The 24057-nt window shown below is 41.1% G+C and overlaps 2 protein-coding genes across 4 annotated transcripts in view; one reads left to right on the top strand and one right to left on the bottom strand.

The window, feature by feature from the left end:
- LOC133563642 (EF-hand calcium-binding domain-containing protein 4B-like) overlaps positions 1-18554 on the top strand; it is a 43932-nt gene extending 25378 nt beyond the window's left edge. For 2 of the 3 annotated variants that reach the window (XM_061917899.1, XM_061917900.1), the window contains 8 exons: positions 517-562; positions 660-1001; positions 1070-1202; positions 6202-6283; positions 10493-10607; positions 10709-10810; positions 12075-12151; positions 17618-18554. In XM_061917899.1, the coding sequence (XP_061773883.1) occupies positions 517-562; positions 660-1001; positions 1070-1202; positions 6202-6283; positions 10493-10607; positions 10709-10810; positions 12075-12151; positions 17618-17705 (985 nt within the window). In that variant the 3' untranslated portion in view covers positions 17706-18554. The remainder of the gene's footprint in view (positions 1-516; positions 563-659; positions 1002-1069; positions 1203-6201; positions 6284-10492; positions 10608-10708; positions 10811-12074; positions 12152-17617) is intronic. The other variant, XM_061917901.1, reaches the window with a different exon arrangement.
- Positions 18455-24057, bottom strand: part of LOC133563643 (protein arginine N-methyltransferase 8-B-like) — a 103865-nt gene continuing 98262 nt past the window's right edge. The window contains exon 10 of the mRNA XM_061917902.1: positions 18455-21863. Within this exon, the coding sequence (XP_061773886.1) occupies positions 21780-21863 (84 nt within the window). The 3' untranslated portion in view covers positions 18455-21779. The remainder of the gene's footprint in view (positions 21864-24057) is intronic.

Here is a 24057-nt window from a genome sequence, read left to right as displayed (position 1 = left end):
GGCAACACCCAAATGATTTAAATGGTTGCTAGTAGTTTTTGCTTTTGTTTGTAGCTTTCAATACCACAAATTTAATACAGCGTCTGATTTGTCACAATACTAAGAAGTTTGAAAAAAAGAATAAAATAAGCTTTATAAAAATGTTTTACTGTGATTACTTTAATTACTTGCTATACATCATTTTTATAATTTATCGTCAAAGTATCGGATCGGGATTTAAAATCGGAACAGATTTGAGGAAATCGGGTTTGGGGGCCAAATACAGTATGTTGGTTAATGTACATGTTTAATTTTGCTGTTCAACTTCTTTTTAGAGAAAATAAAATTGTGCAAAAAATACTGACAAAGTCAACAGTTGGACCTGTGCATTCAAAAGTCGAGAAAAGGTCCAATTTGGTTCACTTAAAGTTCTAATGTTTTTTCCTATCATCCTGAAGTTTCACCCAAAATCCAAATAATCCCTAAATGTTGGATTGCAACACTTGCACCCTTTTCAATGTATTTTCTTTCTTGCAGGGAAATGGACAAAGTTTTTCGAGACGAAAAAGACAGTGTCTTTCAGGTTTGTGTTGCATTTGAACATTTTTCGCAAGTGTTTTTCACTGCAGCCTCAAAGGTGGAAAAAACAATGAAGGTGATGACTCCTGTTTTGTCTACAGAAACCAAACAATTGTATGAGAACAAGATTCCAGCCAAAGTCTTTACCTAATGTTGGGACATACACTTACTTACCGTCTTGCCCAGAGATAATCAGAGGTTCCCTTCAGAGGATCATCTCCATTGAGGAGGACCACCTGCCGCACTTGCTGCAGCCCCAATCGCCTCTTGAACCATTTACTGAAGGAGAGGAATCAACCGACCAGGAGGACTCTATAGACTTGGTGATGAGCAATATTTACCCATCTTCTGCTCAGCCGCAGTGGTCAGAAGGAATTGGAGAAACAAGTCAGATTGCAACGTCTTTGAGGTGTCAACCCGTTGGCCAGGATACTAGCATACTTGTAAGTCCATCTTTGATTGATTGCCTCCCTTCACTCCTTCATTTAATGCATGTTTTTTCCGTATGGAGGAGGAACGTGAACCATCATCGCCTGACCGCCTCTTCAAGATTGTCTTGGTGGGGAACTCCAGTGTCGGAAAGACCTCCCTCCTGCGACGGTTTTGTGACGACTGCTTTCACCCTGACACCTCTGCTACTGTTGGTATGTATAACTTCACATGCATCTTGGTGCTATTATCAGCTCATCGATTCACGCATCAAATGTGTTTGTAATTACTTATATTTGTTGTTGCGTTTCCTTTTAACCATGAAAAGTAGCAAAGTTAAGACTCACCTAACTTAAACCCACTTTACCAAATTGGGATGGTTTAGAGTTGAGGAGGGCTTCACGGTGGCAGAGGGGTTAGTGCGTCTGCCTCACAATACGAAGGTCCTGCAGTCCTGGGTTCAAATCCAGGCTCGGGATCTTTCTGTGTGGAGTTTGCATGTTCTCCCCGTGAATGCGTGGGTTCCCTCCGGGTACTCCGGCTTCCTCCCACTTCCAAAGACATGCACCTGGGGATAGGTTGATTGGCAACACTAAATGGGCCCTAGTGTGTGAATGTTGTCTGTCTATCTGTGTTGGCCCTGTGATGAGGTGGCGACTTTTCCAGGGTGTACCCCGCCTTCCGCCCGATTGTAGCTGAGATAGGCGCCAGCGCCCCCCACGACCCCAAAAGGGAATAAGCGGTAGAAAATGGATGGATGGATGGATGGATAGAGTTGAGGAAAGAGTACCGTATTTTTCGGACTGTAAGTCGCAGTTTTTTTCATAGTTTGGCAAGGGGTGCGACATACTCCGGAGCGACTTATGTATGAAATTATTAACACATTACCCTAAAACAGGGGTAGGGAACCTATGGCTCTTTTGATGACTGCACCTGGCTCTCAGATAAATATTATCTGATGTTGCTTAACACGATAAGTAATGAATATTTCCGCTGGTAATCACAGTGTTAAAAATAATGTTCAAAATATAAAACACTCTCATGCATTTTAATACATCCATCCGTTTCTATCGCACCTGTTCAAGAAGTCGCATTAATGGTCAAAAGTATTTTATTTATTATTGGTTACCTTCAGAAAAACAATGTTTTTAATAAGAATAAGAGATGCTGTCATGTCTTGTGATCATGTTGTGTTTAGTTATGTTCTGTTTTGCTTAAGACTCCATTGTTTCCCGTTTTCGCACTCCCTTGTTTGCTTTGTTACCATCACTACCAATCAGTTCACCTGTTCTCACGACTCACGCACCTGATTCATTTGAACTCACGCACCTGTTTTCAATCACTACATCACTATTTAAGCCTGTCATTTTCTGTTGGTCGTCCTGGCGTCATTGTGTTCCTTCCATGCTCTGTTCTTGTTTCATGCCAAAGTTCATGCTGTTCTTTTCTAGTCACTGTAAGTCTTGTTTGCGTTATGTTCATAGTTTATGTTAAAGTGTTAGTTTTGTTTCTTTAGCCAAGTTGTGCCTCCGCAGTGAGCGCTTTTTGTTTGTACCTTTTTAGTCACAGCTAAATCAAGTTTTTACCTAAACGCCATGTCCCGAGTTGTCCGTCTGCCTTCCTGGAAGAACGACGCTGCAGCAAGCTGTGACCCCCCCGCCGTGACAGATGCACGCATTTAGTTGTTGTAATCAGGGAAAGTCCAAATAAAAGAGGAGGCGTAGAATTCTCTTGTCAGAGCGTGGGATGACACTGTACAAGGGTACAGGTCTACGCGTCTCTCCTCATTGAGCTAAACTGAATCCAGTCTCTGTTTAATTCCTTGCTTCTTGTCTAAAGCAAGGACAGTGGATGAGCTGGGAAGGAGTCGAGAGGAGGAGGCTCTCATGGAGGGAGCTGTTGGGCATGGAGGCAGTTCACATCAGCTTCATCTTACGCTCCACTTATGATGTCCTTCCCTCCCCCTCCAACCTCAAACAGTGGTATGGAGAGGACCCTACATGCCCCCTCTGTCCATCTCCAGCTAACCTCAAACACATTCTCGTTGGCTGCAAGACAAGTCTGTCACAAGGGCGCACCTGGCGGCACAACCAGGTTCTGAAGTGCCTAGCAGCCACGTTAGAGGCCAGAAGAGCGAAGATCAATGCCCCGCCCCCGCCAAATGTACATCCTACAGCCACAAGAGAGTTCATCCGAGAAGGTGCAGAGTCCACCAAAGGCCATATAACAGACATAGGCCAGCTCGGAAGGGCTCGTGACTGGAAAATGGTCGTGGATCTTGATCAAAAGCTCTGCTTTCCTTCAGAGATAGCCATGTCAAACCTCAGACCAGACATTGTGCTCTGGTCCTCCTCACTGCGTATTGTGTATATAATAGAACTCACGGTTCCCTGGGAGGCTGCTGTGGAGGAGGCATTCGAACGCAAAAGTCTTAAAAACACCGAACTGGCAGCTGATGCTGAGCAGAATGGATGGAAAGCCAAGGTCTGCCCAGTGGAAGTTGGCTGCAGAGGCTTTGTGGGCCAGACAACAATCAGGCTGCTTAAGGACATCGGATTTCGAGGCCAAACCCTGCGAAACACCATCAAAGCCCTCTCAGGAGCAGCAGAGACAGCCAGTCGGTGGCTGTGGGTGAAGAGGAGAGACACCATCTGGGGATGTAGTAAGACCTACATCACATAATGGTTAAAAGCAGAGGGGCGCTCACCTGGGACGCCAGGTGTTGCCGATGAGCCCTCTGGAGGTGTCGTGGGCCTATCATTGAAACGCCGGTGAAGGAGGGTGCCCACCTGATGACCCCAATGAAGCTGACAACCATTACCCTCCCTCCTCTCTGCCCCCCATCTTGCAATCCCACCCAACCAGGTCTAACACCACAACCGCTCTGAGGCAGCGCTGAAGGAGGTAGCCTATTATTTCCACTCTACTCAGGTTATCTTGTATCATGGGATTGTTCTATCTAGTCCTAAAATTGAACTGTTTAATAGATGGCATCAGTGTTTGAACCTGACAGTTGTATTCAGTGTTAAAAATATTATACGGCTCTCAAGAAAATACATTTTAAAATATGTGGCTTTCATAGCTCTCTCAGCCAAAAAGGTTCCCGACCCCTGCCCTAAAATATCAAATGCTATTACTTACCTAATTCGCGGAAGAGACGAACAAAATATCAGCAATCGTCACACACACGTCAGTAATCGTCACACGCTTATCAACCAATAAGAATTTGGCGGGGGGAGGGTCATGGCAGAAGTGCATTGTGGGTCATGGAATGCTATATGCTACTGCTGTAGCTATTAAAATGGATGATTTCATCGTTGGCGATAACTTATAAAAACTGAGAAGGGCTGAACAAAAATGGCACCGAAAAGGAAATCATGTGGTGCAGATTACAAGCTGGACGTAGTGAAATATGCAGCAGAAAACGACAAGAGGAAGCGGCGCATACCTTTGGAGTTGGCAGAGTTGTTTAGAAGCGACATCGAGGAAGAAGATTTCATGGGATTTCTGGATTAGGAGTGAGAGATAGTTTGGTAAAGGTATAGCATGTTCTATATGTTCTAGTTATTTGAATGACTCTTACCATAATATGTTAGGTTAACATAGCAGTTGCTTATTTATGCCTCATATAACCTACACTTATTCAGCCTCTTCTTCACTATTCTTTATTTATTTTAAATTGCCTTTCAAATGTCTATTCTTGGTGTTGGATTTTATCAAATAAATTTCCCCCAAAAATGCGACTTATATATGTTTTTTTTTTTCCTTCTTTATTATGCATTTTCGTCCGGTGCGACGTATACTCCGGAGCGATTTATAATCCGAAAAATACGGTACACCAAATCGCAATGTGGTTGGTATTCAAAATACTCAGAGAAACTGTTCCAGAGTACCTGTCGAACTATTTCACCAGAGTAAGTGATGCTCACAGGTACTACACGAGAGGGAGTTCCCCAGACCTCGTCCCCCCAAAACCAAGACTCTCATGGGAAAAAATGCATTCTACTATTTTGCCACCACATAGTGGAACGCACCTTAAAATTCGAACTTCCTTACTAAATTTTAAAACTGCCATAAAATCATGGCACCTGATCTGAACAAAAATTGATCTCAGGCAACTTTCTGAAGCATCAAACAGGTTTATATGTGGTTATAGTGTATATCTGTCCATCCATTTTCTACCGCTTGTCCTGTTCGGGGTCGCGGGGGGGGGCTGGAGACTATCTCAGCTGCATTCAGGCGGAAGGCGGAGTACACCCAGGACAAGTTGCCACCTCATCACAGGGCCGTTAGAGTGTACCAAATTTTGCGGAGTATAAGTTGCACCTGCCGAAAATGCGTAATAAAGAAGGAAAAAAAACATATATAAGTCGCACTGGAGTATAAGTCACATTTTTGGGGGAAATGTATTTGATAAAACCCAACACCAAGAATAGACATTTGAAAGGCAATTTAAAATAAATAAAGAATAGTGAAGAAGAGGCTGAATAAGTGTAGGTTATACGAGGCATAAATAACCAACTGCTATGTTAACCTAACATATTATGGTAAGAGTCATTCAAATAACTAGAACATATAGAACATGCTATACCTTTCCCAAACTATCTCTCACTCCTAATTGCTAAATCTCATGAAATCTTATACGTCTAGTCTCTTACGTGAATGAGCTAAATAATATTATTTGATATTTTACGGGAATAAGCGGTAGAAAATGGATGGATGGATATTTTACGGTAATTTGTTAATAATTTCACACATAAGGCGCTCCTGAATTTAAGTCGCACCTCCGGCCAAACTATGAAAAAAACTGCAACTTATAGTCCGAAAAATACGGTATATATATTTTCTCAAGGGACAAGCTGTAGAAAATGGAGTCAACATGTGCATAATCATGTACATAATGTATATACCCCGTCCCCACTATTTTTTGTATATATTGTTTTTTTAAATCACCTGACATGTATACTGTGTGTATGTACATAATTTATCAATGTGTTTACGTAATTTTTTATACACATGTTAAAGGTTGTATATCTTTTATTATTGAATGTATCAAATGTGATGAATATTTAATGGACCACAATGGAAACAAGCCTTTTGGCTTTTTGTGCCATCCATTTGCCTTTTTAAAGCATTTCATGGATTCGATTCTTTAAGACGTCAATAAACGTCGCAATCAATCAATCAGTTAAAACTTGATGCTAATGTGTGCAGGTATAGATTACAGTGTGAAGGCTATAATAGTCGACAACAGCCAGGTGGCGCTGCAGATCTGGGATACAGCAGGACAAGAAAGGTAACATTAATTAGTCGCAGATTTGAATTTCCTTACCTTCATTAATTTTTTCATGTAGTTTGGTATTGAAGTTAACGTATTAAATAAAAAATAATAAAAAATGAGGCTGCCCTGCTTTTTTATATCAAAGTCCTCCAAGGCTAAAATGTGTTTTTACTGATGTACTGTACAAAAAAAGCTAGTTTTATTATCATAATTTAATATTGGCCCTAGTGTGTGAATGTTGTCTGCCTATCTGTGTTGGCCCTGCGATGAGGTGGCGACTTGTCCAGGGTGTACTCTGCCTTCCGCCCGATTGTAGCTGAGATAGGCGCCAGCGCCCCCCGCGACCCCAAAAGGGAATAAACGGTAGAAAATGGATGGATGGATAATATTGGGGCGGTATAGTTCGGTTGGTAGAGTGGCCGTGCCAGCATCTTGAGGGTTCCAGGTTCGATCCCAGCTTCTACCATCCGATTCACTACCGTTGTGTCCTTGGGCAAGACACTTACCCACCTGCTCCCAGTGCCACCCACATCGGTTTATATGCAACTTAGATATTGGGTTTCACTATGTAAAGCGCTTTGAGTCACTAGAGAAAAGCGCTATATAAACATAATTCAATTCAAAATTCAACTACATTTTGCTGAGCATTTAGTTTTTTTGTGCAACATATTGCCGGTCCCACACAAGAACAAGGCCACTCTTAATCTTGATATATACTTAAAGTATAAATATGTAATGCTCTATGACCATATACCTGTGTTGTTTGAATTCTCCTCGCCCTGTCACGTGGAATAAACGTGCGCCTCTGCGCCGCGTAATTAAAGCATTCACTGCTGCAATTCCGCCTTGGACACGCTGCCTTCCTCTCTCTTTAAACGCAAAAGATTTGATCAACTTGTTGTCACATTCTTGATTCTAATGCTCCTTTGAAATCCATGCGCTCTAAAGCCATGGTTAAATGATGTGATAAGAGAGGCCAGGCATCAGTGCAGACAGGCAGAGCGTAAATCAAAGAAGGATAAGCTTCATGTTTCCTTTGCTATCTTAAAAGACTCCTGGAAAGAGTATCAGAACATTCTGAGGGTAGAAAACAACAAGCATTTTTCATTACAAGTAATTTCAACAACTCACATGTTTTATTCAATACAATTGATTCTTTTTTTAAGTGTTCCCCAATCCATATGCTTGGAAGCTTCACCAGAGGTCTGTGGAAAATGTTTCAACTTTTTTACTGATAAAGTTGACACAAATAAGGCAAATATTTGTCTCCCATCTTTTGAACATTCTATTTCTGTCACCTGTCCATTCACCTTCAAGCAGTTTGAGCATCTGTGCTGTCTCTGTCCTCGCTCAACAACATTTTATCACAGCTCAAACCTGCAGCATTTTCCACTGACTTAATGCCACCTTGTCTGTTCAAAGACGTCCGGGATGTCGTCGCCCACCACGTCCAGGAAATAATGAACAGCAGTCTTGCTTCAGGGACTGTCCCAAATTTTTTGAAGCAAGCTGTTGTGGAACCTCTGCTAAAGAAACCAAACTTGGATCCCTCTAGCGCAGGGGTCGGCAACCTTTACCACTCAAAGAGCCATTTTGACCCAATCACAAAGTAAAGAAAACAATGGGAGCCACACAACTCTTTTGAAATTTAGAATGAAATAATACTGCATACAGAGTTTTTTTTTCTTTTTGCTATGTATAAACCAGGGGTCTCAGACACGCGGCCCGCACCTTAACATGAAAATGTAATATTAGGACGGCCTGCGAGTTTTATATGAATGCCGCTTGACAGCGTCACACCTGCCAACTGTCCCATTTCTCCCGGGAGACTCCCGAATTTCAGAGTGATTATTCTCTCGAATGGACGCTGGTGTTCACCCGATGAACAATAATAAGGGCGTACAATGATGTCACTACCGCCCTCTACAGCTTGTACAAATACCTTGCCAGCCCAAAGAATTTTTTGACGAGGCTATTGCAGACACACGTAAGAGACTGCAAGGCATCCTTATTCAACAGCAATACAGGTTACACTGAGGGTAGCTGTTTAAACAACTTTAGCACTCTTACTAATATGCGCCACACTGTGAACCCACACCAAACAAGAATGACAGACACATTTCAGGAGAACATCTGCACTACAACACGACAGAACAAATACCCAGAATCTCATGTATCCTGACTCTCCGGGCTCCATTATACACCCAGCTACCACCAACCAAAACCCCAAACCCCCACCCCTCCGTGCTTCGGTTGAGGTGGGCGGGGTTGGGTTGGTGGTAGCTAAGTGTATAATGGAGCCCAAAAGAGTCAGGATACATGTGTTTCTGGGTATTTGTTCTGTCGTGTTTATGTTGTGTTATAGTGCGGATGTTCTCCTGAAATGTGTTTGTCATTCTTGTTTGGTGTGGGTTCACAGTGTGGCGCATATTAGTAAGAGTGTTAAAGTTGTTTATATCACAACCCTCAGTGTGACCTGTATGGCTGTTGAACAAGTATGCCTTGCAGTTGCACACGCGTTCAGATAGAGGTCACATCCAAAATGTGACCGGACGGCCGGCACGCAGATAGCACAATGTAAATCCTGGCGCGATGACATGTAGAAAGGGTGTTGGAGGCATTGTCATCACGGCACGCCGTCAAAGTTGATGTCTGGGTGAAAATCGAAAAATGAAGACATTAAAATTGGAAATCTACCGTATGCGGCTGAGCCACATCAGAGTGGTCAAAGAACCGCAAGCGGCTTCGGAGCCGCGGGTTGCCGACCCCTGCTCTAGCGAATCAAATTTTAGACCCATTTTGAACCTTCTTTTTATTTCCAAAATTTTACAGAAAGCTTTTTTTTTTTTACAATTACTGTCTTGTATTGATGTTTTTCGGTCCAGTTTTAGAGCCTGTCATAGCACCAGATCTGCACTTTTAATGTTTTGTAACTACCATTTAGTATCCACTGAGTCTGGCGATTCTGCCATTTTATTTTTTTTAGATCTAATTGCTGCATTTGACTTTGTAGATTAGTTGCTTGGAACAATGAGTGGATTTAAGAAGCACACCCTTGAAATGGTTCAGGTCATATCTGACACACAGAACTTTTTAAGATTTAAACTGATGATTCAGCTTCAGCCTGGGCTCCGTTGTCCTGTAGTGTCTCTCAAAGCTCGATTCTAGGACCAATCCTGTTTTCAGAGTGCATCCTGCCCATTCAACACATAAAAAAAAATGTTATGTGTCGTGTTATCTTTATGCTGATGATATGCAGGAGTCCAAAATCACTTTTAAATTGTCTTGACATAAGAGCATGGTTGGAGGTAAGTGTTCTAAACTTAAATGAGAACAAGACAGCAATCCTTTGATTTAAAGGTAGAACGCAATGCTCATCGGAGGAACCTAGATCTTAAGCCTTATTTTAAACTCCCGGTCACAAATTTTTGTTTTAAGTTTGAAGTTTGACAAGGATTTTTAATTGGAACTGCAGAATAACTCGATCCAGTTTTTATCATCAGAGACTTATAGCAAAAATTAAATCAGTTTTATCTTTGAACTACTTTATGCTGGTAATTCATGCTTTCATTGAATCACGTTTGGACTATTGCAACTCAACCACTCGATTGCAGCTAGTCAAAAATCCTGCTGCTCGCCTTTTAACTGGCACTAAAAATCATGAGCACATTACGCCTATTTTAGTATCCTGTCATTGGCTCCCAGTTCATTTTAGAATTAATTTAAAAAATGTATTGTTTGTTCTTAAATCTCTTTACGGATTAGCGCCACAAAATTAATATTTGACCCTTTAAAAATGTACGCCTGCTGATCAGTTATTTCTTCTTGTCCCAAAAATACTGTTTTAAATCCAGAGGGATCGTGCATTTTCTGCCGTGTTTCCAAAACTTTGGAACAATATCCCTCTTACTTTTCAGACTGCTCCTTCTTTACTACTCCTTGGCTTTTTAACCATCATGACAGTTGTGTGATTTTAGTCTATTTTCCTCTTATTGTATGTATTGTATACATTTATTCTCTTTTTAGTTAAATGTTTATTTTACAATTGGTTCTCTTAAATTTTATACTTATTCTATACTTTTTTGAACTCCTGTGCAGCTTTTTGTGAAACTTGTATTGTTTTTTTAAATGTGCTATATCATTAAAATTGGATTGAATGAGATGTTTCTCTTTTAGAAATGCACTATTTTAAAATCTTAATGTCCTTTTCTTCTCCGCGGTCAGGTATCGAAGCATAACTAAGCAATTTTTCCGCAAGGCTGATGGTGTGATTGTGATGTACGACATAACAGTTGAGCAGAGCTTCACAGAAGTCAGACACTGGCTGACAAGTGTCAAGGTAATGCTGACTCGGATCTGCCCTCATTAAACCTACTCAAAGAATAAATGTTCAACATGCAGACGTTTTAATTCAGTATGACTTTCTCTTCCGATTTTTAGGAAGGAGCTGGGGACAGCATCGCTGTAATGTTGTTGGGAAACAAAACTGACTTACAGATTGAAAGACAAGTTCAGAAATCAGTGGGTGAAAGGCTCGCTGAGGTGTGTTGTCTGGCTTCCCTTGTGGTGTCATCAACTTAAAGGCCTACTGAAATGAGATTTTCTTTTTGAAACGGGGATAGCAGGTCAATTTTATGTGTCATACTTGATCATTTCGCGATATTTTTGCTGAAAGGATTTAGTAGAGAACATCAACGATAAAGTTCACAACTTTTGGTCGCTAATAAAAAAGTCTTGCCTGTACCGGAAGTACCAGACGATGTGCGCGTGACGTCAAGGGTTGTAGGGCTCCTGACATCCTCACATTGTTTATAATCATAGCCACCAGCAGCAGGAGCAATTCGGGCCGAGAAAGCGACGATTTCCTCATTAATTTGAGCAAGGATGAAAGATACGTGGATGAGGAAAGTTAGAGTGAAGCACTAAAAAGAAAAAGAAAGAAAAGGCGACGGCTCCAGGCGGCGGCAGTGGGAGTGATTTCAGATGTTATTAGACCCATTTACTAGGATAATTCTGGAAAATCCCTTATCTGCTTATTGTGTTAATAGTGTTTTAGTGAGATTATAAAGTCATACCTGAAAGTCTGGAGGAGCCAAGATCACAGCTGCAGGAGGAGGTCGCATAATCCGCTGAAGTCTCCGGTAAGAGCACACTAAATATCACAATTGGTTGACATGTGGTAGAGAAACATGTTCGCTTGTCCGCTTTGTGTTAAAGCTTCACAACAAACAAAAAAACACCGGCTGTGTTTCGGTTGCTGAAGGCAGCTGCAATCCACCGCTTTCCACCAACAGCATTCTTCTTTATAGTCTCCATTATTAATTGAACAAATTGCAAAAGATTCAGCAACACAGATGTCGAAAATACTGTGTAATTAAGCAATGAAAAGAGACGACTTTTAGCCGTGAGTGGTGCTGGGCTGAAATGTCCGCTCCAACCAATAACGACACAAGCACGCGTCAACATCAGCGTCATCATACCGTGACGTTTTCAACAGGATACCTCGCGGGAAATTTAAAATTGCAATTTAGTAAACTAAAGCGGCCGTATTGTCATGTGTTGCAATGTTAATATTTCATCATTGATATATAAACTATCAGACTGCGTGGTCGCTAGTAGTGGCTTTCAGTAGGCCTTTGAGTTATATAGTGTACATACAGGGCAATGGGACCCATTTGCAGAACTGTTGGGCATGTGGCTCTGGGTTTAAATCCCATTTCGGACTTCTCTCTGGAGTTTGCATGTTTGCTCATGTGTGCGTGGATTTACTCTAACTTGTACATATGTGTAATGTGTGTATTTGCAGGACTGTCAGATGACTTTCTTTGAGTGCAGCTCACGCTCAGGACATAATGTAATGGAGGCCATGTTTCATCTGGCCAGGTGAGCAAAATCTATCCATTTGTTGTTGGGTCAGTTCTTGCAACAGCAAAATAAAGTAAAACTTTGTTCTATACAGTTTACAAAGTATGACTTGTATGTAGTTCATGAAATTTTGGGTCAGTAAAGTAAATGTTGGTTTCCAATGTCACAATACAATACATATTTCAATCATCAATCCATGTTTATTTATATAGGCCTAAATCACAAGTGTCTTAAAGGGCTGCACAAGCCACAACAACGTCCTCTGTTCAGATCCCACATCAGGGTAAGGAGAGGAAAGAAAGAAAGAAAAGAAACGGCAGATCAAGTTGTCTAAAAGGGAGGTTTATTTAAAGGCTAGAGCAGTGGTTCTCAAATGGGGGTACTTGAAGGTATGCCAAGGGGTAAGTGGGATTTTTTTTTTTTAAATATTCTAAAAATAGCAACAATTCAAAAATCCCTTATACATATATTTATTGAATAATACTTCAACAAAATATGAATGTAAGTTCATAAACTGTGAAAAAAACAAATACAACAATGCAATATTCAGTGTTGACAGCTAGATTTTTTTGTGGACATGTTCCATAAATATTGTTGTTAAAGATTTCTTTTTTTGTGAAGAAATGTTTAGAATTAAGTTCATAAATCCAGATGGATCTCTATTACAATCCCCAAAGAGGGCACTTTAAGTTGATGATTACTTCTATGTGTAGAAATCTTTATTTATAATTGAATCACTTGTTTATTTTTCAACAACTTTTTAGTTATTTTTCTATCTTTTTTCCCAAATAGTTGAAGAAAGACCACTACAAATGAGCAATATTTTGCACTGTTATACAATTTAATAAATCAGAAACTGATGACATAGTGCTGTATTTTACTTCATCTCTTTTTTTCAATCAAAAATGCTTTGCTCTGATTAGGGGGTACTTCAATTAAAACAAATTTCACAGGAGGTACATCACTGAAAAAAGGGTGACAACCACTGGGCTAAAGTATACAAATGAGTTTTAAGGTGAGACTTAAATGCGTCTACCTAGGTAACATCTCGAACTGTTACCGGGAGGGCATTCCAGAGTACTAGAACCCAAATAGAAAACGCTCTATAGACCGCAGTCTTTTTTGGGGCTCTGGGAATCACTAATAAGCCAGAGTTCTTTAAACGCAAATTTCTTGCCGGGACATATGGTACAATACAATCGGCAAGATAGGATGGAACCAGACCGTGTAGTATTTTATACGTAAGTAGTAGAACCTTAAAGTCACATCTTAAGTGCACAGGAAGCCAGTGCAGGTGAGCCAGTATAGGTATATATGTATGTATATATGTATATAAAGGTATATACAGTATAGGTATATATGTATGTATATATGTATATAAAGGTATATACAGTATAGGTATATATGTATGTATATATGTATATAAAGGTATATACAGTATAGGTATATATGTATGTATATATGTATATAAAGGTATATACAGTATAGGTATATATGTATATAAAGGTATATACAGTATAGGTATATATGTATGTATATATGTATATAAAGGTATATACAGTACAGGCGTAATGTGATCAAACTTTCTTGTTCTTGTCAAAAGTCTAGCAGCCACATTTTTTTCCAACTGTAATCTCTTAATGCTAGACATAGGGAGACCCGAAAATAATACATCACAGTAATCAAAACAAGATGTAATGAAAGCATGAATAATGATCTCAGCATCGCTAGTGGAAAAAAATGGAACACATTTTAGCGATATTACGGAGATGATATCGAGTAGTTTTTTGTGTATGGGACTGTTAATGCAAAGCCTGCCTTTTGCACAACAACCTTACTGTATCAAAGTGCTCATGTAATCAATGTGTCTGCTAAAATTATGGAATGGATAAGGAGTGGCTGCAACTGCAAGGTGCAAAGGGGGAGACAAGTATCTTACTCTAACTTGTGTTAGTGACACTTTTGTCAAATGGGACAAAATTAAATTGATATTTAAAAAAATTCTTAATGTGTCCTTAATTATAATTGGAATGAAATACATGTGTTTAATGCATCATTATATAATTTCATGTAAAATTACATTCAATTATATAATTAATGATTTGTTTCATTATTTCATGAATACATTTTGTTTTTTATACCACAATTTAGATTTTGAAGGATAAAACAATTTACGGAGCGCTGACACACGGGTTCATAAACTTATCAATGAAAAAAAAAAAGTGAAATAATTCATATAAATATGAAATCATTTTATCATGAAATAATTAATAAATAATACAATTATGACATCAAAAATGTAATTATGAAATAGTTGTTAAAATCTTGAAATAAACAATGAAAAAAAAATTATGAAATTAATAAATCATGAAATATTTAAATTAATTAAATCAATAATTAATGTAATATATTAAATAAATAATGTACACATTTATTACACATGCATGTATTTATTTCCAAATATACTTTATTATTGACGCATTTAAGTATTAATTCACAGACTTATTTATTTCATTTTGTCCTATTTGACCCTCCATACAGTGGTGCACAAACATTTTGCCTCTCAGGGCCAAATTTAAATGTTGCCAATGGGCTACGGACAAAAGACGATATACAATGTAGGATTGAAGAGTTTTGCCCCATGCTGCCATATAAGGTATTGGAGATTGTAATGTTGAATGAATGGCAACTAGATCACTTTGTAGACATGCCATCAATGATTGTGTGAGCTTGAAATAGGTCAGTATGGCTATGTATTGAATTCTAATTTCTTGTGGTTGACCTGACTGACTTCTGTGAAGGCAGTTTGGGTTCCGTTTCCAACCGTGTTTTCCTCAGAAGCACAAGTCAATTGTGGCAGTGGAGGCGGGTAGATGACATTATGACTCATAATTATGAGTGATCATGCTTTCGTGTTAGTCGCCAAAGCTGTCAGATAAGACCAGAAATTGCAAAAAACAAACATCTAAAGGAGTCTGAATAAAATTGATTCAATATTCTTAATAGTCAATTCATCATGGATATATACTATATGTACAGCCACGCAATCTGGCCATTAAAAAAATATATAGACTATCAAAGTTATATATATATTCATGGTGTGACTACTGTACAATACACTTATAAGTAAGCATTTATTAAATATAAAAAAAAGCCAGCATTTATTGTCCGGATGATAATAATAATAATTATATTTATAAATAAATATTCAGGTTACAAGAGGTAGAAAATGGACTGATGGAAGGTTACTGTGGTTATACAGTGTTCAATACCGGGATAGAGTGGAATATACGGTCAGGAAAAAACACAGAGGCTATTTCATCCCTACAAGCCTGTTTTACAGGTTTCCCTGGTCTTCAGGGGATTTTATTGAATAAAATTCACGGTTAGTGCATATGCCTCACAATACCAAGGTCCTGAGTAGTCCTGAGTTTAATCCCAGGCTCGGGATCTTTCTGTGTGGAGTTTGCATGTTCTCCCCGTTACTGCGTGGGTTCCCTCCGAGTACTCCAGCTTCCTCCCACCGCCAAAAATATGCACCTGGGAATAGGTTGATTGGCGACACTAAACTGGCCCTAGTGTGTGAATGTGAGTGTGATGGATGGATGGAAAATTCAATAACATTTTAGATTTTATTTACTAAAATTGAATAAAATCCCCTGAAAAGCAGGGAAACATGCGGAAGAGGCTTGTAGGGATGAAATAGCCTCTGTGTTTTTTCCTGACCCAACGTAAATAAGTGTACATATAATTATCGCCACTCCACGGTAGCATGTGGGGATCCTTGCGACTCCCAGGGAAGTGGGCCTCCAAAGGGATAACTTGCTTCTGTAGTTTGCTGATGTCATCAAGTTTCAAAGTCCATAAGCAAAGCACTGCTTGAGTCATGCTGCCATCCTACTGAACTCCTATACCGCTATTATAAGTATTGAGAAATAAAATGTTTTGCTTTATATGAATTAATGGTTTTATTACTCCTGCGACATTTAATGTACGGCAAAACAAGAATGCAATATGACAAATGACTTTCTACGGGATTTAAAGTCTAATCAGGGTTGATGCAGACAGAGAATGTTATGGTGCACGTGCAGTCTGCGTCTCCCTCCTCTGCGGCTTCCGCTGACAGCGCGTTTGGACACGCCCCTGTCCACGCTGGGAGTGGCAACTAAATGCCTGCAGACGATCAGACAATCTGCACACCTGTGACTGGGCGAGTTAAATAAAGGACCAGTGGACCCAAGGATTGGCGCGGGAACTTAGTTTTCATCGTGTACCTACCCTCTGTCGCCTGTAAAGTGAGCTGCTCGTCTTACTCTGACTGACTCCCTCGTTCCTCGACTCCTCGCTCGCCCCTGATCACCTACCTGCCCCTAGACTTCCTTGTATCTCCTTCAACACTTTTGTAACACACACTTTAGTTAAATTCTACACATAGTGTTACACCATACACACTCTTGGATTTTCGTCACACTTCATTTCCTTAGTTTATTAGTTAGTATTGTTTATTATTCTTACTAGATATATTTATTCATCCATCCATCCATCATCTTCCGCTTATCCGAGGTCGGGTCGCGGGGGCAACAGCCTAAGAAGGGAAACCCAGACTTCCCTCTCCCCAGCCACTTTATCTAGCTCTTCCCGGGGGATCCCGAGGCGTTCCCAGGCCAGCCGGGAGACATAGTCTTCCCAACGCGTCCTGGGTCTTCCCCGTGGCCTCCTACCGGTTGGACGTGCCCTAAACACCTCCCTAGGGAGGCGTTCGGGTGGCATCCTGACCAGATGCCCGAACCACCTCATCTGGCTCCTCTCCATGTGAAGGAGCAGCGGCTTTACTTTGAGTTCCTCCCGGATGGCAGAGCTTCTCACCCTATCTCTAAGGGAGAGGAAACTCATTTGGGCCGCTTGTACCCGTGATCTTATCCTTTCGGTCATGACCCAAAGCTCATGACCATAGGTGAGGATGGGAACGTAGATCGACCGGTAAATTGAGAGCTTTGCCTTCCGGCTCAGCTCCTTCTTCACCACAACGGATCGGTACAACGTCCGCATTACTGAAGACGCCGCACCGATCCGCCTGTCGATCTCACGATCCACTCTTCCCTCACTCGTGAACAAGACTCCTAGGTACTTGAACTCCTCCACTTGGGGCAGGGTCTCCTCCCCAACCCGGAGATGGCACTCCGCCCTTTTCCGGGCGAGAACCATGGACTCAGACTTGGAGGTGCTGATTCTCATTCCGGTCGCTTCACACTCGGCTGCGAACCGATCCAGCGAGAGCTGAAGATTTATTTATTTATACATATATATATAATAAATTATTGAACAATAAAAACTCTCTGGTGTCTGTTTGCCATCACTTCCCCTTAGTCAAAACATAACAGGGAGCTAATGAAGCCGTTGTCCAAACATGTCGAGAAAACATCGTCCAATAAAGACATCAGTATATATTCTGTACTTTCTGAATTCTTGCTTTGTGTCTGTCAGGATCCTAAAAGATCAAGAGGACCGAGAGAAAGAGAAAACTGTTCGACTAGTAAGCAGCTCTCTGGAGAAGAAGAAATCCTGCTGCTAACAGATAACACACACACACACACACACACACACACACACACACAATGTGTCCTTATTGTTTTGTCAACACACCTGTTTCTATAGGGCGCTCATACACGCACGCGCACCATAGATTTGATTACACTATGATTAATCCAATTATTTCTCAGTAATGTTATGTCATCAGACAATGATGTAAAATAACTAGATGAAATACTGGTTGATTTTGATATTTTTAAAGGTTTCCAAAAGTAAACTTTTATCTATCACATGCAAGCTTTTAACTATGTAATGTATTTTTGTAATGATTTCGAGGAGGTTCTTGACATGATTTAATTGGTTTTTCAGTACACACAATGTGTTGGACATCATATTTGTAAAATCAGTTATTGTCATTTTGTATTTTAAGGCCACATTGTTTTGTATGATTTAGCATAAAATCATATAAGCATATAATTCACTGGGTTTGTCAAAATTCTGTCCTGAAAAAAATAGCATTTACTTTGTGTCTATTTTGTTGTATAATAATTCATTTTTTTGGTTTCTTCCTCATGTTTGTTCGCTATGTTCACATGGATTATTTGGTCAGAAGGAAAATATTTTTTTCTTATGGTCAAATTGGGTTGATTTGTAAAGAAAACATATTTATATCAGATGCACCTAATCTCCTTACCAAGTATGTGATACACACAACAGTACATCTTTTTATTATGTAAAGCCAAGTACGGTAAGTTGTGTCATTTGTATGGGATTTTGAAGTTTGTTCTTCACTCGCTATTGTCGGGTTACTGCCGTCACAGTCCTGCACATCACTTTAATGTACAAAGTAGATATTTAATTAGTGTAACAAAAATAAAGTCTTGCTTGTTCATATTGTTGTATAACTACAGTTATTTGATACCAATGCCTAGTGGATGGTTGTACACGTTGCAGTTTATTCCTTTTTCAAGGTGTCATTACAAGATATGAAACATAGTATTTATTTCAAATCAAAAGTTATAATGCACATGAAAAGAAAAAGCCTGCTTATTAAAACATGTCTGTATGTCACATTGCAAAATTGTAAAGAAATAAATACAAATGTTACTTGAAATCAATGAAAAAAGTTAAGATATGACTTCTAACAATGTATACAATGTTCCTATAATATTTGTAGATGCCAGAAAACTCTGAAAATACATCTGATTAAAAAGCGAATTCCTTTGAGAAAGCAGGTATTTGCTCAATAATTATTAATATTAGTCGCATGCTTTATAAAGGGTGTGTTTAATCGACACCACACCTTGTTGAGGCTTTAAAATAATTGAAAACCTCCTCGGATAGACCATCCTAATCATTCCCAGCAGGCACAAGACCTTAAAACAACGTTGAGAACTTGTTGAATTGACGTTGAGCAACTCAAACATAACGTTGAAACAGCATGCTTTTTGACTACGTTTAATCAATGTTTGGTTCTGAAGTTCGTTTGACCATTGAATTTTTGGTCATTTGCCAACCAAAATTCTACAACGCACATACAACGTTGAAACAACTTGCTTTTTGACTACGTTGATTCATCGTAGACCAACGTGGACACTCAGGATTGAATTCAAAATCTCCCTACTAACTCTCCAGTGCCTCCATGGAAATGCCCCCGTCTACCTCAAAGAACTGCTCACCCCCAAATCCTCCACACGACATCTCCACTCCAAACAGGCTAACCTCCTCCAACCTCCAAGGACAAAGCTACGACGTATAGGGGACCGGGCTTATTGCTCCGCTGCTCCCAGTTTGTGGAACGCTCTCCCTGACCACCTGAGGGCACCTCAAACTGTGGATACTTATACAAAACCCTTCTTTAAAAAAAAAAAAAACATTTTATAGATATGCTTGCTGGTTCTAGCTATTGGGCTGTTTCTAGTTTTATATGTTATTTATTTTTATTATCTTTCTATTATTATTATTATTACAATTTTTTTTACACTGTGGCACTTTGAGGTTGTTTGCTCAACGTGGAGTGCTTTTTTACAAATAAAATATATTATTATTATTGCCTCAATGTTGTCAAAATTTACAAACACAACAATTTTGCAACGTTATTTCAAAGTCAGTTTTCAAGAACATGTCTTGTGCCTGCTGGGTTACCTTCCCAAATAACTTAAAAGCATATTTATAGAGCAAAAGCGTACAGTTAAGTGTCACTAAATTGTTGTTTGGGGGGTGGGGGGGGTTCGCATTTCCATTACTGTCACTCTTAACAGGTTTGACATGGCTGACTAAAGCGTATGACAACACAAAGCAAAGTGTTTACAGATGAAAACAATTGTAGATGCAGCATTGCGGAAGTTGAATCAGGAACACTTGGGATCTTAGGTAAAGGCATCAAGCACGGAATAAAGCCTCCTCGTTATGAGATCAAATACAAGAGCTATAATAAAAAAAATGCCTCTATATGTCTAAATGGCTTCACGGTGGCAGAGGGGTTAGTGCGTCTGCCTCACAATACGAAGGTCCTGCAGTCCTGGGTTCAAATCCAGGCTCGGGATCTTTCTGTGTGGAGTTTGCATGTTCTCCCCGTGACTGCGTGGGTTCCCTCCGGGTACTCCGGCTTCCTCCCACCTCCAAAGACATGCACCTGGGGATAGGTTGATTGGCAACACTAAATTGGCCCTAGTGTGTGAATGTTGTCTGTCTATCTGTGTTGGCCCTGCAATGAGGTGGCGACTTGTCCAGGGTGTATCTCACCTTCCGCCTGATTGTAGCTGAGATAGGCGCCAGCGACCCCAAAAGGGAATAAGCGGTAGAAAATGGATGGATGGATGTCTAAATATAACAACGGTATATCCCAGCCAATCGCAGGGTTATGTTCAGTGGCCAGCCATTAAAAGCGAAACTCAGCCAGAAATCAGTTTGCTTATACAAAATCATATTTTTGACACACGGCTCAATCCTCTTCCTCCAAACCTTTTTGCTAATTTGACATTCTCCTTAAATTTTGTAGCAATATTAAGATGATCTAAATGTGTTTTCTGCGGGGGAAAGAAAAGTGCCTATTCTGACTACAGTGTAAATGAAAAATAATGCTGAATTGCGAATTTGCAGGGATGTATGGTACTTAGGTTATTATTAATATTGTAGTTTCTATGGTTGTCTTTCTAGGAATAAACGACAATTTGATTTGGATTCTGACAGGAGGTGAGTTGAGTACCCGAGGCCTCTTAGGTACAGTGGGTGTGCCGAAGCCGACCCCAAACTATCCAACTTCTGCCGTTTCAGCCTTGTTGAGGTGGAACAAGTCGCTAATGAGATTTTATTTGTAGGGATCCCCATTGGCTTTGTTCTTTGCTAACATACAAACACAAATGTTTTGCCCATAATCGACTGAGCTAACAAATCATATTGGACTATGAAAACCAATGGCCGAGGACAGCCCTAGTTGTTCCCAGCGGTTTAGAAGGTTTAAGTTTTTAATAAAGTTCTTGTATTAGATCTCGTCAGATTACACACGTGTACCAATTTTAAAGGCAGGTCAAACACCACCGGCTCAAACGGATAACATACTGAAGAGCACACTACTATGGAGATCTGCCTTTAACACCATTCATCACACACAGAATCAGCGCAACTATTTACAACAAATTACCTTTCACGTAACGCACACATGAGTAGACCTGCTGTACATACAGTACAGTACCTGCAACAAGTATGTCCTTGGCTGTGGTGCTCAGACGCAAATTCAAACATCACTGAGCATAAATTGACACAACTCGCTATCCGTAGAACCAACATTTCACCAACAGTATTACTAAAAGACGAACAATATGAGGGCCATATAATTATGAACTGAACAAAAAACACAGGTACGTCACTCCATTTCACTTACACCTACAGCAAGAATCACTAACTTTCAGCAAGTTGGAAATGTTTTTCTATTTCAGTGTTACATTCAGGGTTGTTTAACAGTCTGCACCAATGGCTTCCTGTCTTACAGCGAGATGTCAGAGAGGCCACTTCAGATTAGCTTTTCAACCTTCCGTGTCATTTGGAGTCTGTTTTCTTGGTGTGGTCTGTAAGGGTTCCTCTTCTCCAGAGGAATCCCATTCCCTTCCCGCAAAATCTAGCGCATCTTGTAGTCGTGGGCTATAGCTGCCTCGCACAGTTGTCCTTTGAAATCCAGCTCAAAGGTGAAGTCCAAGTCCCTCTGTGGACAGAGACAATTAATTAATGGAGAAAGATGGCCTGATGTCAAGAAGCAGAAGTGCATCCAGGGTATCTGCAGGTCATTAAAAAGCATTAAATGTCATTAAATGGATTGTTATTAAGGCTCAAAATTCCATTAAAAGGCATGAAGTTCAAAATGTGGAGGCATTGAAAAATGCATACAAATGCAATTGGCAACAAAAAGACAACAAAACAAACCACTTGACACAGTTTTCCCAAATGGAAGAAAAAAAACTGCCCTTCAAAATGTTCAACATTTATTAAATTGCATGTTGTGCTTCTAATATTGGGATTATTATTAAGGCTCAAAATCCCATCAAAAGGTATAAAGTACAATGTGTGGAGGCATTAAAAATGCATACAAATGCAACTGGCAACAAAAAGACAACAAAACAAACCACCTGACATTTTTTCCAAATCGGAGGAAAAAACTGCACTTCAAAATGTTCAACATTATATTAAATTGCAAGTTCCATCCATCCATCCATCATCTTCCGCTTATCCGAGGTCGGGTCGCGGGGGCAACAACCTAAGCAGGGAAACCCAGACTTCCCTCTCCCCAGCCACTTCGTCTAGCTCTTCCCGGGGGATCCCGAGGCGTTCCCAGGCCAGCCGGGAGACATAGTCTTCCCAACGTGTCCTGGGTCTTCCCCGTGGCCTCCTACCGGTTGGACGTGCCCTAAACACCTCCCTAGGGAGGCGTTCGGGTGGCATCCTGACCAGATGCCCGAACCACCTCATCTGGCTCCTCTCCATGTGGAGGAGCAGCGGCTTTACTTTGAGTTCCTCCCGGATGGCAGAGCTTCTCACCCTATCTCTAAGGGAGAGCCCCGCCACACGGCGGAGGAAACTCATTTCGGCCGCTTGTACCCGTGATCTTATCCTTTCGGTCAGGACCCAAAGCTCATGACCATAGGTGAGGATGGGAACGTAGATCGACCGGTAAATTGAGAGCTTTGCCTTCCGGCTCAGCTCCTTCTTCACCACAACGGATCGGTACAACGTCCGCATTACTGAAGACGCCGCACCGATCCGCCTGTCGATCTCACGATCCACTCTTCCCTCACTCGTGAACAAGACTCCTAGGTACTTGAACTCCTCCACTTGGGGCAGGGTCTCCTCCCCAACCCGGAGATGGCACGCCACCCTTTTCCGGGCGAGAACCATGGACTCGGACCTGGAGGTGCTGATTCTCATTCCGGTCGCTTCACACTCGGCTGCGAACCGATCCAGTGAGAGCTGAAGATCCCGGTCAGATGAAGCCATCAGGACCACATCATCTGCAAAAAGCAGAGACCTAATCCTGCGGTTACCAAACCGGAACCCCTCAACGCCTTGACTGCGCCTAGAAATTCTGTCCATAAAAGTTATGAACAGAATGGGTGACAAAGGACAGCCTTGGCGGAGTCCAACCCTCACTGGAAACGTGTTCGACTTACTGCCGGCAATGCGGACTATGTTCTGGCACTGATCATACAGGGAACGGACCGCCACAATAAGACAGTCCGATACCCCATACTCTCTGAGCACTCCCCACAGGACTTCCCGAGGGACACGGTCCAATGCCTTCTCCAAGTCCACAAAGCACATGTAGACTGGTTGGGCAAACTCCCATGCACCCTCAAGAACCCTGCCCAGAGTATAGAGCTGGTCCACAGTTCCACGACCAGGACGAAAACCACACTGTTCCTCCTGAATCCGAGGTTGGACCATCCGGCGTAGCCTCCTCTCCAGTACACCTGAATAAACCTTACCGGGAAGGCTGAGGAGTGTGATCCCACCATAGTTGGAACACACCCTCGGGTACCCCTTCTTAAAGAGAGGAACCACCACCCCGGTCTGCCAATCCAGAGGTACCGCCCCCGATATCCACGCGATGCTGCAAAGTCTTGTCAACCAAGACAGCCCCACAACATCCAGAGCCTTAAGGAACTCCGGGCGGGTCTCGTCCACCCCTGGGGCCTTGCCACCGAGGAGCTTTTTAACTACCTCAGCGACCTCAGCCCCAGAAATAGGAGAGTCCACCACAGATTCCCCAGGCACTGCTTCCTCATAGGAAGACGTGTTGGTGGGATTGAGGAGGTCTTCGAAGTATTCCTTCCACCTATCCACAACATTCGCAGTTGAGGTCAGCAGAACACCATCCGCACCATACACGGTGTTGATAGTGCACT

The sequence above is a fragment of the Nerophis ophidion genome, linkage group LG12 (genome assembly GCF_033978795.1).
Source record: "Nerophis ophidion isolate RoL-2023_Sa linkage group LG12, RoL_Noph_v1.0, whole genome shotgun sequence".
Lineage (NCBI taxonomy): Eukaryota > Metazoa > Chordata > Actinopteri > Syngnathiformes > Syngnathidae > Nerophis > Nerophis ophidion.
This window is presented reverse-complemented; position numbering and strand designations above follow the sequence as displayed.